We start from the raw sequence: 16,219 nt of genomic DNA, 5'->3' as shown, positions 1-16,219 counted from the left end.
AGGGTGTTGAATTGAACAAGTGGGTAGGTAGAATTCAATGACTGGACTCCAGAATCAGAAATTACACAAGGTCATCTTTAAAGTCCTGTTATATCTTGGGATTTTATGATGTATTGTTATTTAATTTTTCAAGGGTGTTTGTCTCATCTAACTGGAAGCATTCAGAATCCGTGGGCTTAGCATAAAGCAGAATTTTTCAACCTCAGCATTGTTGGCATTTGTAAACAAGCTAGATGATTCTTTCTTGTGGGAGCTGGGGAGGCAGCAACTAGATGACAGCAGCACATACACATAACCAGTTGTGACAACCAAAAATGTCTCCAGACGTTGACAGGCATCGCCTGAGGGTGGGGGGCAGTGTAACCGCGAGTTGCGAACCACTGGCACGGATAGTTGGTTGACACTATTTCAACAGATGAACAAATTTTTATAAAATTTTGGTCATACTATACTTTTTTTTAACATCTTTATTGGAGTATCATTGCTTTACAATGGTGTGTTAGTTTCTGCTGCATAACAAAGTGAATCAGCTCTCCAGACACATGTCATACTATTCTAAAAGTAAGCAGAAAGACTGTTTCTTTTTGTAATCTGTGAGTAAAACATAAGGAATGTATAATTAGGTATGATGTGTACTGTCTCATTATTAAATGACATGGAAAACTATATATTTAAAACTATATTTCTTCATGTTAAGCAAGAAATGCCAACATACAGAATTCTAAATAGCGAAGTAAATATATATGGACATAGGAGAGATGGTTTATTGAAAGTTCTCATAATATAGTTCTAAATGTAAAATCTAATTGGAAATTGACTGCACCACGTTAATTTACAGTTACAGTTCATAAAAACACACGCTGGGTTTCCACCCAAGGAAGCATTTTTCATTGGAAGATGGCAACCAGGTGTGCTCCATTTCCTCTGTGGGCAGGGAGACTTAAACTGAAAGAAAAGAAAGACTTAACCATGTACAACATGGAGCATTTCCCCAAAGTAAGAAAGTTGGTCAGTAACCCCACGCCTGCAACAGTGGTTCAGCAGCACAGGCTCTTTGTAGGTAGCCAGCTGTATAGACTCTACAACTAAAGTAAACAATAGAAGAGCAAAAAAATACACTTCTCTGACCTCCCTCCAATTTCTGGTTCTTTAGGTGGCATGACCAAACCAAAAATTCTTCCTACTAAAGATTCAGAGCATTGTATAGTGTTGCTTGGTTCAACAAGAATCCCTTCTCTTAATGCTTAAAACCAAATGGACTTAACAGTTTCAAACTGTTAAGCAAAGAAGTAGGGCTGTCAAAGAGCAGGTTTCCATGGCAACCACCTCCTGCCAGTCCTAACTAGTTCCAAGGTTATGGCATCCAAGCCGGCATCCCCTCACTATGCAAAGATACAGGCCCCAGCTAATGGTGGAAATACCGATTTCTCATCTAGTCCAGGACGGAGCAAACAGTCTTATTCCATATGTTTATCTGCAGTCAGTTTTATATAGATTCACCTTGCTTTGATAAAGCTTGTTATATTCAAATACATGAATTTTTTTTAAGTGTGTTGGAGGAAATAATTTGCCCTGCAAAAGATTTTTCACTTGGGGAAAGGATTTGCCACGAGATTTCCTTAAATAACATGATTCCCCAGCATACTTAAACATGACTAACACACTAAGTTTCAGGACTATATGTATTGAGTAAAATGACCCTTACCTGTGTATATTTCAAGCATGGATTTTTGCTGTTTCTTTTCATTTTGGCACGTATATCTTATGAGCACACTTGTTGGGGGAATATGAGGAATGTATTCCCTAGATTTATGAACAGTCTCTGGCAGTAAGAGAGCAGAGTGGCACTATAAAAGCAATGCAATCTGGGACCAGGTGGGACCATCTTCCCCAGCGACTTTTGTACAGTGAGTGGCAGGTTGGTGACACATCCTTCCAGTGACATTCAGTGCCTTAGTCCCACAATATTCTGCTAATAAAGGGCACACCTGTGGCCTGGAAAAGGTAATATGACTTCTAAAGATCTACTTCACGTTGAAAGAATCTGGCTTCATTTCAATAGAACAAAGTACTATTTTCAATGAGTACAATTCCTCCAATACTTTCTTACTCGTAAGTGAAAGAAATTGGAATGAGTCATCAAAAAGAAGAAAACAACAGTTTGAGGGTTGAACTAGTAAAAACAATCATATGTACCACCATAAGTACATTTGAACTTAGTTAAATAGTTCAGTTGCAATATTTTTAAAAATTAGATAAAATGAATTACATAGATCTTTCTACAAAGAATAGATGTTGAGTTGTGAGAGCAGCCTCAACCAGGTAACGTTATTCTCATGGTGAAGAGTGAATGCGTGACGGGGCTGCCTTACCTCCTATGGAGATGATGGCGTCGAAGCCCTGATCCCTAAAGGGGAGATTAAGGTTGTCACATACCATGACTTCACATCCTCTACTCCGGGCAATCTCTACCAATGGCGCACAGTAGTCACAGCCCAGGGTATGTACCTGGCTGTTCACTTTAAGATACTTTCCAGTTCCACAACCTGTAAGAGAAAAACCTGTGTTACACGCTATCCTTAATGGAAAGTGGAACATTGTAGGTTACTTTGTCTTATCACAGGGAATAGAAAGAACTTGATACAGGCAAACCTCGGAGATGCTGCGGGTTCCATTCCAGACCATTGCAATAAAGCGAATGTCACAATGAAGCGAGTCACATGACTCTTTTGGCTTCTCAGTGCATTTAAAAGTTACATTTACACTATACTGTGGTCTGTTCAGTGTCCAACGGCATTATGTCTACAAAAACAATGTACATACCTTAATTTTAAAACAGTGTATTGCTAAAAAATGTTAACCATCATCTGAGCCTTCAGCAAGTCATAATGTTTTTGCTGGTGGAGGGTTTGAAATACTGTGAGAATTACCAAAATGTGACACAGAGACGCGAAGTGAGCAAATGGTGTTGGAAAAATAGCACCAATAGACTGGCTCAGTGCAGGGTTGCCACAAACCTTTAGTTGGTACAAAACACAATACCGAATCTGGGAAGTGCAATAAAATGAGGTCTGCCTGTATTAACTAACCAAGACAGAACACAACATGGATTGAAGGTACACACAAAAACAAAAAGAAAAGCCTTCAGGGAACACATACATGTTTTTATATAGGAGATAAGAGGAAACGAAAATGGGAAAAAGAAATATTATTTATTGTATATTTAATGAGGTCATGTCCATAGGGCTTTCTTAACAGGATAGCACAATCAAGAAATGTCAGCTGGCCTCCAGCAGAGAATAATAGTTCCCTAGGATCCTAGTGACAAGGTCCAGTCTCTTTACAAAAGTTACCTTCACACACATATTTCATTATGTTTAGGTCTACATGGTCTGGGCATTTATTCTTGTGTTATCTTGCCAAACCTTCATCACTTGCTGGCTATATAAAACAGACTACTGTCAACAACTTTTCAATTGGTATAGATAAAATAACTTACACAATAAAACAGGCCTTTCAAAAATTTAAAATTTGAATGAAAAAAGGATTTCAGCATCTTTTTATCCAATCTGTTGTCAGTGCTAGGTTTTAAATGATCTCTATTAACTCTGAATACAACTCTGACAAAGAACTATTTTTTCTTAAATAGACCATTTTAAAAAAAATATTTATTTGTTTACTTGGCTGCACCGGGTCTTAGTTGTGGCACACGGGATCTTTAGTTGCGTCATGCAGGATCTAGTTCCCTGACCAGGGATTGAACGCGGGCCCCCTGCATTGGGAGCTCGGAGTCTTAACCACTGGACCACCAGGAAAGTCCCTTAAATAGACCATTTTTGACATTCACTTTCTGGTGGCAGAGACCCAAGTAATTCAAGATTTACACAGCCCAAAGATTTAGATCAGTCAGATCTCACAGATATTATGGTGAAGAAGGTAGTAACATAAAGGAATAATCATCTTGAAACAAAGCCTTCTGTGATCTAGTACCTAGTATTTTATTCTACCACAGACATATCATCTATTTATTTTTTCAGAAATATTTAAAGATGTCATTAGAGTTGATATCCCTACCTGCTGGCATTAGCTCTAAATTTTTTTGCCTGAAAAATATCTACCACTATTCAAAGATGATTAGTTTGCTGCTTTAGAAATACATCTCAACACTCTTTGATAACTCCTCCTTAATAGGTGCTATTCAAAATTATGAGACACTAAAAGCAGAATTAAAATTCATTGATGCCAGCTGAGACAGTGGAGAGCTTGTGAATAAAAAATAAGATTTCCAGCTTCATTATTTCAATGTAAATGATTGAGGTCTTGGAAATATTTTAGATCTCGTAGCCACTGTTTCTAAGAATGCTTTTGCAAAAAAGGATCCAATATTTGAGGGCAATCATGGGGAAGATATAATTCACAAAGTATTTTAAAATTGAAATCCCGAACATTTCAAAGACGATGCTCATATTTTAAGAAAAATCATCTTGTAAATTTTTTTGCTGTTTTGAACTGGCTCAGGGGATACATTTAGAGAAATGAAAGGGAAAATTACTTCAAAGATACTAATAAAAACAGGTTCATAGAACATTGGAGCTAGAGGGACTTGTTCAGAGAGCATATGGTAACAATGAGGAAACTGAGGTCTTTTCAGATTTCATCATCTCCTGAAACGTTCCCAGTGCCCCTGATACCTTTGATATCCTGTATTTGTTTCTCTCTCTTTTTTTTTATTTGCAGCCATGCCGCGAGGCTTGTGGGATCTCAGTTCCCCGACTAGGGACTGAACCCGGGGCCACGGCAGTGAAAGCACCGAGTCCTAACCACTGGACTGCCAGGGAAGTCCCCTGTATTCATTTCTAATGGCATTCATTTTTAAGGATAGTAATGGAACTCCTGAATATGATGCAATTGTCCATTTTCAAAGTGCAGACACCGAGATGCTAGAGAGGGGAGATTTTATCCTAATGAGGAAATCAAGAATACTGCCAAGGCTAGTCCCTCATTATCTTAAACATGCAAGAAATAAATCAGAACATTTTTGGTACTGCAGCTCCTGTACACAACAGTCATGCTCCTTTACAAAATCTCAGTGATAACCTTCTGTAGTTCTGCAGAGATACTGTAGCAAGTGTCTGCATTGCTTCTTTTCCCCTCTATTTTGTATTCTGCACCTCACTACAACTAAGGAAGAAAACAGATAATTGCCTCAATTCAACAAGATATTTTGGCCCATGGTGGGCGAGTATTTGCTAGAAATAATTAATCTGAATGTTCCCTCTGAAGTTTGCAGAAAGAACTACATTTTATAAATTAAGAGTTTTTTGCTAAGACCTTATCTGAAAGAGAATTCTCTTTTGCTATGGGAAAAGGAAGAATATAGCCTATTTACTTCTCCTTTTATGTACATCTTTTGAAGTCAGAGATGAGGCAATATGTTTTATTCTGCAGGCCTGGTGCCTGCCCTTTAGTAGGAGCTCTAAATGTTTATTGACTCAGAGAAGGAATGGTAATTAGAGAATAACTTAGCAAATGAAGTCTGACCATAGTCTATGGGAATAAATAATTGAGAGTTAAAAGGCAAGAAGAATTTTAATTCTTGAAAAATTAATTTGAGTTATGTATACAAAAATAAAAATTTCAATACTATTAGGATAGTTGTCTCTGATGTCACGTAAAAAGGTCACCTTGCTCAAAAAAGAATCTAGTTCTAGTCTTTATTCTGCTTCCTAAACTAATCCAAGTAAAGCCCTCAAACCACAGAACACCTTCCATGTATCATCTTCTTTTTTTTTTAAATGTTACAGTCCATTTTTATTCATAATTGATTAGTTTAATACTTGCTTGAATTGAGAGAAATATGGGTTTTATATATATATAGGGATAAGGTTATAATAAAATGGTTTGGTTAACCAAATGTGGTTCAGTTTTATTTTTTATTTTATTTTATTTTATTTTATTTTATTTTTTTGCGGTACGCGGGCCTCTCACTGTTGTGGCCTCTCCCGTTGCGGAGCACAGGCTCCGGACGCGCAGGCTCAGCGGCCATGGCTCACGGGCCCAGCCGCTCCGCGGCACGTGGGATCTTCCCAGACCGGGGCACGAACCCGTGTCCCCCGCATCGGCAGGCGGACTCTCAACCACTGCGCCACCAGAGAAGCCCATTTTATTTCATTAAAAAAAATTTTTTTTGGAGTACAGTTGATTTACAATGTTGTGTTACTTTCTGCTGCACAGCAAAGTGAATTAGTTATACATATACATATATCCACTCTTTTTTTTTTTAGATTCTTTTCCCTTATGGGCCATTACAGAGTATTGAGTAGAGTTCTCTGTGCTATAGAGCAGGGTCTTATTATTCATCTATTTTATATATAGTAATGTGTATATGTCAGTCCCAAACTCCCAGTTTATCCCTGGCATGCACCATCTTCTAATGGCCTTAAATTACTAGCCCATTTCAGGAAAAGGTATTGCCTTAATTGCAAAGATCGCAGGATTTCCTGAGGGTCCTTTGCATTTCTGCTGTCTTTGAATCATCAACGCTCTTTATATTTAAACTACAGTTCCTGCTCACTTCATTCCTGATACCTGCCCTGAAGAGTTAGGTTCCATCAGGAGCCATTATCACACATCTCAGCAGATCAGCTGGGAGTGGGGTGATGAGCTTAATAAAATTTAGCCAATAAAACAATCGCACCACTAAAATAGCGAAGCAGCTAGATAATTCCTGTATGGGCAACTGGAACCCGATTACCTCTGCCTGTTTTTTACCTATGCAAAGTTTTATTAGTCAGTAATTATAAATTGCTAATCTAATAACCAGTCAGATTAAACTGTTGATGATTTTACCTAAGTGGAAAACCTAGAAAGAAAAAATATTTCCTTTTGGAGATAGTCACATTGTTCTACTTCCTTTTTTTTCTACTAATCCCTTTGGGCTTCTTTCTTTCCTTTTCATTGATTTCTTCTTCATTTCAATTTTATTTTAAAACTTGTCTTTCACTGTATAATCAAAATATTCTTATTGAGTGGTAAAAAGTGTAAAGAGTACAAAAATCAAAAGATACAAATGGGTAAAATAATATTTACTAGATATATTTATTGATTTGCACAGCGGTACTTAAAGAATATTATTTGTGCCATAATTTGTAGTAGCAAAATGTAGCAAACAACATACATATCTGTTGGTATGGTGTTATCAGCATAGAAGGCTATGCAGCTTTTAATAGTTAGCAGCTCTATGAGAACAAACACGGAGTGAACTCAGTATATTAAAAGAAACGAGCTAGGTGTATAGCATTTTGTGTAACATACTAATTTGTGTAATTGAAAAAGGGGAATCCACCCATGCACACACTTATATGCACAAATATGCTTATATTTATGTGAAATACCTCAAGAAGGTTATACAAGAAGCTAAGAGCATGGTGCCTCTGATGGGGGTTACTTGGTGCTGGAAGACTGGGATGAGAGAATATTTTTCACTGTACATTTTTTTTTTGTACCTTGTTGTTAAGCCATTTAAATGGATTACCTATCAGAAATATTTTAGGGGCTCCCCTGGTGGCGCAGTGGTTGAGAGTCCGCCTGCCGATGCAGGGGACACGGGTTCGTGTCCCCGTCTGGGAAGATCCCACATGCCGCGGAGCAGCGGCTGGGCCCGTGAGCCATGGCCACTGAGCCTGCGCGTCCGGAGCCTGTGCTCCGCAATGGGAGAGGCCACAACAGTGAGAGGCCCGCGTACCGCAAAAAAAAAAAAAAATTTTAGGCAATTTGTATTCCCCCCATTTTTGAACTGTTTGTTCATATGGTTTCATCATTTTGCAGGGGGGTTGTTGGTCTTTTTCATACTGACTTTGAAGAAGGCTCCACGGAGTAAGAAAATTGTCTATTTTTCTATCAGATATATTGCAGATATTTTTACCTAGTTTGTTTTTGGTTTTTTACTTCATTTATATATTTGTCTAGAAATTTGCCTTGTAGAACCTTTTAAATTTTATGTTGTCAAAAATACCAGTGCAATTAATCCTCATTACTCACAGACTCTGTATCTGCCTCTTCACCTAATTGCTAAAATTTATTTGCAGGGCCCAAGTCTGTACTGGCAGTGCATGCGTGTAAAGCTTTAAACAGAAACACACGTGAAACGAGGTTAGGTATTGATCAGTTGACAAAAATATTGTGACCACAGGCTCCTAGGAACCTAATCCAGTATTTCCCCTAGGGCAATAACTCAGTATTCACTAATTCAGGGTTCACGGAAACTTTATAGAACCTAACTACTGTGGATAATGACAATCAACTGTATTTTATTTTATGAGTTCTCCCTTTTTTTGTGTCATACATTGAGAGGCCTTTTGCTTTTGAGAATTTTTTTTTAATTATATAGTCATCATCTAGTCCTTTAATGAATTCATTTTCTTATACTTAAATCTTTGCTCCATTTGGAATTTTTGGTGTAAGGTATGAGAAAGTAGCATATATATTCTGTTGTCCCCAAACCTTTTCCTCCCAGCTGATTTAAGATTCTGGTACTTTGCTTATATTATGAGTGGTAAGAGTTCCAAACTTACTGCATTTTATGAAACCAGATTTTTTTTTAAAGTTGACATGATAGAGATGTTTTTAAAGACTCTCCACTTCTACGTGACATGTACCCCTTCCCCAAATTCTACCCTGCTGGCACCATCTTTAACAAGCCAAAAGCCCTGGGCACATCTGTTTCTCTTACCAAAATTTAGAGTGAATGTCAAATTAGACGGAACTTGTAACTGTAGACTTACGATTCTTACGGTGCCGTATGCATGTAATTGCTAGAAAGCAGTTTTAAGTGGGCATGCTCCAAATAGGAATCCTACCATGTCTTAAAACTTAATCTTAGATCTCCTGGGCTGTGATTTACCACTTCTAGATTCCAAAAGATACTGAGCCAAAGTCCTCCAAGCAAATCATTATGTGCTTGATTATGAAGATATGATCTAATTAAAGATATGCTCTAATAATAAGAATAGTTAAGGGAAAGGATCCATGAGATTCATAAGAGGTTACAGGACCTCTTCTATAATCTCACAATTCTGGCTCTTCTGTAGAAGGCGTGAGAGCTACTCAGCGTAACCCGCCAAAACACTGTATTCACGAATGTGAATGTCTCTAAGTTAATTATTTTTTTAAATCATTCAGTGTTTTTTAAAGTATTTTTAAAATTAATTAATTTATTTTTTGGCTGTGTTGGGTCTTCGTTGCTGCGTGAGGGCTTTCTCTAGTTGCGGCGAGCGGGGGCTACTCTTCGTTGCGGTGCGCGGGCTTCTCATCGCGGTGGCTTCTCTTGTTGCAGAGCACAGGCTTTAGGTGCACGGGCTTCAGTACTTGTGGCACGTGGGCTCAGTAGTTGTGGCTTGCGGGCTGTAGCGCGCAGGCTCAGTAGCTGTGGCGCACGGGCTTAGTTGCTCCGCGGCATGTGGGACTTCCCGGACCAGGGCTCGAACCCGTGTCCCCTGCACTGGCAGGCGGATTCTTAACCACTGCGCCACCAGGGAAGTCCACTCTGAATTTAAAATGGTCAGTTTCACAAGCGGCCATTTCAATCTTGATTTATTCAAGCAACGTCAGGTTGATTTTTGTGGGAGGACGTGCACGAAGGCTCTGAAAAAATTGCCACTGTCTATATGTTGATTTGAGGGGCTTTTCTACTTTCTGGCTTGACTGTATGAATTTCTGCTATCAAGTGAATATTCCAGGTGCTGACATGCCAAGGACACAATTTCAGACTTCTGGTTAGAACAGAAATGAAAAGTGAATCTGAAAAGGAAAGGCATGACGGAATATATTTCAGATTACGTGGCACCGCCCCAGGTTACCTATGTCAGCGATGAGGCTGCCAGGCTTCTGGTCCTGGAGGAACTGGCGGACACGAGGCCAGGCTTTGCTCTGCAAGTCGCTGAAGTAAGGAGCGGTGCTCTCATACACATCGTGCACATGCTGCTTCTCCAGCTGGGCGGCTGCATGATCCATCCTGGGGAAAACAAGTCCACGCCAAGGAATGCAGTTCAGAGTAGGCACCAGAGATGGCTGATGGGGATGCAGATTTCCTAAAACTGGGAACTTACAACTGCCAAGATTGTGTCGCTTTTATACTTCTGTTTTTCTGGCCATGCCACGCGGCATGTGGGATCTTAGTTCCCTGACCAGGGATCAGAACCACAGCCCCTGCACTGGAAGCACGGAGCCTTAACCAGTGGACCACCAGGGAAGTCCCTGTTTTTATACTTTCTTATAAGCTGCAAAGAACACAGCCTTCACTGGAACCTCACCAGAGTTGTCAAAAGGCTAGCAAATGCATCCTTCTTACCTGCACATGTTCAGAAAACAGTCATTTGGGAATGAGCTAATTATAGTATGTTTCTCTGAAAGATCAATTCTTTCAGAGAAAGGTTCACTTTGGATAAAATCGTTCTATCGGATGCTAAATAGATTTTAAAATTGCATAGCATGTCACTCAGCACTCCAATCCAATCACAAAGCCCGATTGATTCTACCTTTTTAATTTTTTTGGATTCCAACCATTTCTCTATATCCTACTGATTCTGTTTTAGAAAAGGTCCTCATTTCTTGCTGAATTGCTTCAACAGGCTGTAAACAGTTTTGTTTGTTTGTTTGTTTGCCCTTCAATCCCTTTCCTTCAATTATGCCACAATTGTTTTTCTACAACATAAGTCTTACTGTGTTGCTTCCTATCTTAGACTTCTTCAAAGGCATTTTATAGCTTGTCTGATCAAGTTCAGGTATTTCAGGGGGCATACAAGGTTCTTTTTGATCCGGCCTCCATTTTCCTCTTGAAGCCATTTCTCACTGCCCTTCCCCAGCATCAGATGCACCTGTAATACTCAGTGATCGTGGCTTCTCAGGCATGACACAGCCCGTGTCATCCAGGGGCTGGACGGGTGCTGTGCGTTACCAGGAGAACTCCTGTTCATCCTTGGCATAGGCATTGCCTCCTCCAGGAAGACTTCCCTGACTTCTATGCAGGATAAGGGCAATCAGAAAGGAGTGGGCAGAGTACAAGAGCAGCTCTTAGAGGCCTCTGCTTATTTGGGGTTTGATCTTTTAATTATTGTGACATGTGAGTGAGGAGTAGTATCCCAGGGAAGGGCTCAGAATGTGGCTTTTTACCAATCAATATGAAAGTATTTTTAATCTCTGAAGAACCCATTTGACCCTACTCGTGCGTACCAGCTAGCTCAGTCCTGCCCCTTGTACTCCTGTTGCATCCCATGCATCCTCTACAGATTACCAAGGGCCGTAACAGTCTGTTAGATATTTTTCTCTAGCACTGGCTGGAAGATCCTAGGTAATGAGGACTTATCTTACTTAACGCTGAATCCTCAGTAGTTAGCACATAGCAGACCTTCAAAAAATGAACAAACAAGCAAGCAAACAAGCAGAATGGACTCTGAGTACAGAGGGTAACATTGGCTTTGGTAGAAGAGAGTAACCTGGGGAGTGTGGGAAGAGAGGGGACCCTACACCCACAAGCTTGTAGATGGGAATATGGTAAGAGGAGGTATTGTCCTTGCACAGCCTCTGTGTTCCCTCCATACGCCCACCCCCTCATTACTCCCAGTCTAGGAAGTAGGAAGCACTTGGGTAAGATGGCATCTGACTAGTTACTCCACTGTAAAGTGCCTACCCCTCCGCCACCCCTCCCCAGCTTTCTATTTAAGAAATATGAGAGATACTTTGAGACCATGTAAATATCCTATTTCTCTTCATCTCACTCACCATTTTTAGCATACAATCCATTGATGCCTCTTTCTAATTGAAGTATAGTTGATTTAAAATATTGTATTAGCTTCAGGTGTACAACATAGTGATTCAATATTTTTATAGATTATACTCCATTTAAAGTTATTACAAAGTAATGACTGTATTTCCCTGTGCTGTACAATGTAAACTTGTTGCGTATCTATTTTATACGTAGTAGCTTATCTCTCTTAATTCCATAACCCTCTTTTGCCCCTCCCCTTTCCCCCACTGGTAACCACTAGTTTGCTCTCTATATCTGTGAGTCTGTTTCTGTTTTGTTACATACATTCATTTGTTTTATTTTTTAGATTCCACATGTAAGTGAAATCATATGGTGTTTGTCTTTCTCTTTCTGACTTATGTCACTAAGCATAATATTCTCTAGGTCCATCCACGTTGCTGCAAATGGCAGAATTTCATTCTTTTTTTATGGCTGAGTGATACTATCACCAAATGATAATATTCTAATTCCATCATTCCCTCAACTGTGAGGAAGAGCTTTTCAGGATTTACTCTTAAAACAAACTAGCAGTAGGTTATCCCTAATTACCACGGACCTGCCCACAGTCCCTGCAAAAAATCTGGCAAACTCCTGACAGAGTACAAATCTCATTTGTGATGTCTGACAAAACTTCCACCCAAACTGAAACAGCTTATATTGCACCCTCAACTAGAATTTACAAAGTAAACATATGGCTGGCTATAACTGCCTACACTTGAGAAAAACCCAAACACTGAGCGCTCTTCTCTTTAATCAAAATCTCAGTAGACTTAAGTCTGTTTAAAACTTTCCCCCCTCAAGGAATCAATCAGGCAATACAGTCTTGAGAACCGTAAAACAAATAAATTTTAATACTTTATTGCACTTGCCAATGTTAAGTGGCAATCAACATAAACTCGATTCCCCTCCATCTGGCTCCAACTACAAGCTCAGAATCTGTAGTATCTGAACAACACCCCATGGAGACCTTTCTCTAAGTCTTCCCCCCAAGTTGCCCTCCTTCTACTATAAACAAGTAGCCTCAAAGAGCTATTATAAAGTGTGTGAACAATATAAATCCATTTTGTTTATTTTACACTTAAGATTATATTCTGCAGAATATATAGGTGACCATGAAATTGATTTGTAGAGTTGGGGCCATCTAATATGACATTTTCAACAGTCTGTGGGTTTAAATTTCCTGCAGTATACACATATGCAAATTCCTTGTGAATCCGGTAATATGACTAAGCTAGTAAGACTAGTGCTAAAGTAGTAACATAGGGTTCAAGCTGGAGCTAGGCAGGTAGGGCTTGGTTTAGCCAGGCGTCTTAATCTGTGTGCTGACAAATTCCAGGCCTTGGAGCTGATGCCTTGTTGGTGAGTCATGAAAGAAGAGAAAGTAATTTGAAAGGGACAGAGAAGTCAGAACGTAATGCACCAAAAACTTGAAGAACTATTTTGGACTTTAAGTGCAATGGAAAGTGGTTCCTTGGAAAACAGGAAAGAGGAGAGAACGTGACAGGAAGTTAATAGGAGAGGTCAGTGGCTTGGTGTGTTTTCCATGGAGAGAGGAGCAAAGAGAGAAACGTCAGCATTCTTGCTTCTAGCCACAGGGTGGTCAGTAACAGGTCACAGATGTTTGTTTTTCCTGTTCTGGGCATGTAACTAGGATAACACTTGTCTACCCAGCTTGATTCAGGCAAAGCCGTGGGGCTTGCTTTGAACATTACATGTGATCAGAGAAGATGTGAATCACTTCTGGGCAGAAGCTCTATGAGCCAGTGTGTGTCTCTGTGATCGTGGAAACATCAGCCCAGGTCCCTGAGTGACTCCCCTTTATGGATGGACAGTGTACATGTTTTAAGCCAAAAACAAGGGAACAAACAGCTCATCATAAAGGATCTTGATTATCTATCTAGATAATGAAAAAGTAAAAACTATTAATCATATTCTGTTAGAAGATAACTTGTTACCATGTGAGTTTGTCCTGTCTTTTCTTTATAAATACTAATACTTTTTACTGTAGATAGAACAAAATTGGGAGAAAACAGAATACGGTTCTATATCCCACTTTTTTAAACTTAATTTAATATTGTGAGCCAGGGAAGGAAAGGAGAGAGGCAGGGAGAAAGGACAGTAATATCTGTGGACCTGAAAGCGTGAAGGCATCAAGGTATTGCTGGAAGCAGTTTCTGTCAACTTGTGTGTGTGTGTATTTAACAGTAAGACATCAGTTTGAAAAAGAAGAGAATCTGTCAAAGGTCGTAGTGAAAAATAACTTTGCAGAGCTAAGATTCGAGGGAATACTTAATCTCTCCCCAAGCCTGAGCCCAAGCACTTATGACCATTATTTACAATCCCAGACATTTCAGAGATTAAATACTTTTTAAAATTTCTGCTTACCCACTCTTCCTTTGAGGAACTGCACCTCTCTTTGGACTTCGAGTGATGCTGGAGCCTGCCAGTCACGTAGGACAGGGGTGGACACATGACCTAATCTAGGACAATCATTCTCTCTCCCCTGGGAAACTGACAAGAGGTAGTTGAAGTCAGATCACTAAAGAAATATCGTCCAGTTTCTCCTAAGTCTTACCTTTCCTGAGGTTTGGTTTGCAGCTCTTCTGTTCTATCAGCTACTTAGTATACTCCCAACAAATCCCTCCTCGTTTGTTTTGATGTTTGCAGGCAAAGCACTTTATTTCAGACTTGAATTCATCTTCACGGTCACCACGTGGACGTCAGGGGGTGTCACAGTGGAAGAGATGCGCTGTGGCCACCAGAGTCCCAAGAGGACTTGCCACACATAGATGAAAGGACTCTTGTTGGAGCCCTCTGGCAACAGAACATGGTGGGATGCAATGTCCTATTGGAACCAATGCTGGACTAAGAGAAGATCAGAGCTGTTGTCATAGTGCGGCCATCTTTGCCACCTGTCCGTCTTTCTTTTCTGTGCTGCCACAACCTAGTATCTGAGCTGTTCTTACGGCTTTCTAGTTGGTCTCTCTGTCCCCCTTGCCTTCCTCCCACTTCTCACACCCGTCAACCTCTAATATATCCGTAATGCTGGGAGGTTGCAATACTCCTTTTCAATCACTATTCACTTGGTGGAGACACCATACGCTCCTATAGTAAAAGGCAACTGCAAAGACCACGTTGCATATGTGCTATTCTTAGCCTGATGGCTGTAACTTGTAATTTCCCTCCATGAACCCAGGAAAAGCAGTTTAGAACCTCTAGTTCATGCCGATGCTGGATAATTTTCCTATAATGTGCATTTGATAATCTCCCCTCTCTGTTGAAAACCCTTCAGGAGACCTCTATGAGATGAAGCTTTCACTCCTCCATCTGGCATTCAAAAACCTCCATGACCTGGTCCCAGTCCAGCTTTCCAGCCATGTCCTATAACTTCCACAGCTCAAATTCTCAGCTCTACCCAAAGACCTCTACTCACCTTTCCCTGAGTGGGGCTTCTTTATAGCTCATCGTTCAGGTCTTTGCTGAAGCCAGCAGGCTGTTCTTTCTCATCTGAAATGCTTCCCTTCCACAATCTTACCTTCAAAGTCTAGCTCAGCCTCTTTCTCCTCCGTAAAGACTTTAAGGATAGCTATCCATAAAAGTAATAATTTCTCTCCGTATTTCTATATACTGCATATTTATTGTCACTATCACTCTTAGAGCATTTCTCCTGATACTGTCTTGAACTCTCAACTTTGTATATGTTCCCAACTAGATTAGAAGCTCCTGGAGGGCAGAACTGAAATTTGATCTTTCTTTTATATATATCATAGTGCCTTCACTCAATAATTAACTGTAGAACTAATGAATCAGTGAGCTGTTTCCTTAGCTCCCTATGCAAGACAACAGTGCTTTCCTCCAGATAAACTGGCCCTCAGATATTCGGTCATAAATCATTAATCCCCTGGTAGGAGTCAAGAGGCACTCAGGAAGCAGGGCTAAGACGGAGCTTTCCCGGTTGTGTTTTGTGTTTCATAATTTCCTTCCCTTGCAGAGGCCTGTTTCAGAGATATACCCTAGACATACAATAGTCACATTTTTATAACTAAAAACAAATATAAATAACTGTAAACTGTTCTCTTGTTATAAATGCCACAGAAGACACAGTAGTTAAAAAAAGAGAATAGAACTGCTTTAAATCTCAAAGATAGATTCAAACTATAATTCTAAAGTGAAAATACAAATTGGTCTGGACAGTTCAAAGACTTTACTTACATTATAAAAAGACTTCATTATAAAACACATAGGTTTATTTTTAAACCTCTTAATATATGATACTTCAAATGTAACACCTACATATTATTTTCAAGTACAAATTATACCGCAACCTTTTGAATGATAGAAACTATCATTTCACAATATGCTTAAGTCCTAGAAACAGATTTTGTTCTCTAATAAAACACAATAAACTCCAGCTTA

At 39.6% G+C, this 16,219-nt stretch overlaps 1 protein-coding gene and 1 long non-coding RNA gene across 4 annotated transcripts in view; one reads left to right on the top strand and one right to left on the bottom strand.

The window, feature by feature from the left end:
- Nucleotides 1-16,219, top strand: part of LOC132417659 (uncharacterized) — a 191,824-nt gene that overhangs the window by 40,484 nt on the left and 135,121 nt on the right. The window lies entirely within an intron of this gene.
- The window catches only part of TRMT9B (tRNA methyltransferase 9B (putative)), a 56,548-nt gene that overhangs the window by 5,740 nt on the left and 34,589 nt on the right, over nucleotides 1-16,219 (bottom strand). Inside the window, exons 3-5 of one of the 3 annotated variants that reach the window (XM_060001382.1) lie at nucleotides 14,189-14,314; nucleotides 9,858-10,012; nucleotides 2,373-2,546 (exon numbers count right to left, since the gene is read on the bottom strand). In XM_060001382.1, coding sequence (XP_059857365.1) covers nucleotides 2,373-2,546; nucleotides 9,858-10,011 — 328 coding nt within the window. In that variant the 5' untranslated portion in view covers nucleotide 10,012; nucleotides 14,189-14,314. Of the gene's footprint in view, nucleotides 1-2,372; nucleotides 2,547-9,857; nucleotides 10,271-14,188; nucleotides 14,315-14,378; nucleotides 15,065-16,219 lie in introns of those variants that run through there. The other 2 variants (XM_060001383.1, XM_060001384.1) reach the window with 2 other exon arrangements.

The sequence above is a fragment of the Delphinus delphis genome, chromosome 21, assembly GCF_949987515.2.
Source record: "Delphinus delphis chromosome 21, mDelDel1.2, whole genome shotgun sequence".
NCBI lineage: Eukaryota > Metazoa > Chordata > Mammalia > Artiodactyla > Delphinidae > Delphinus > Delphinus delphis.
This window is presented reverse-complemented; position numbering and strand designations above follow the sequence as displayed.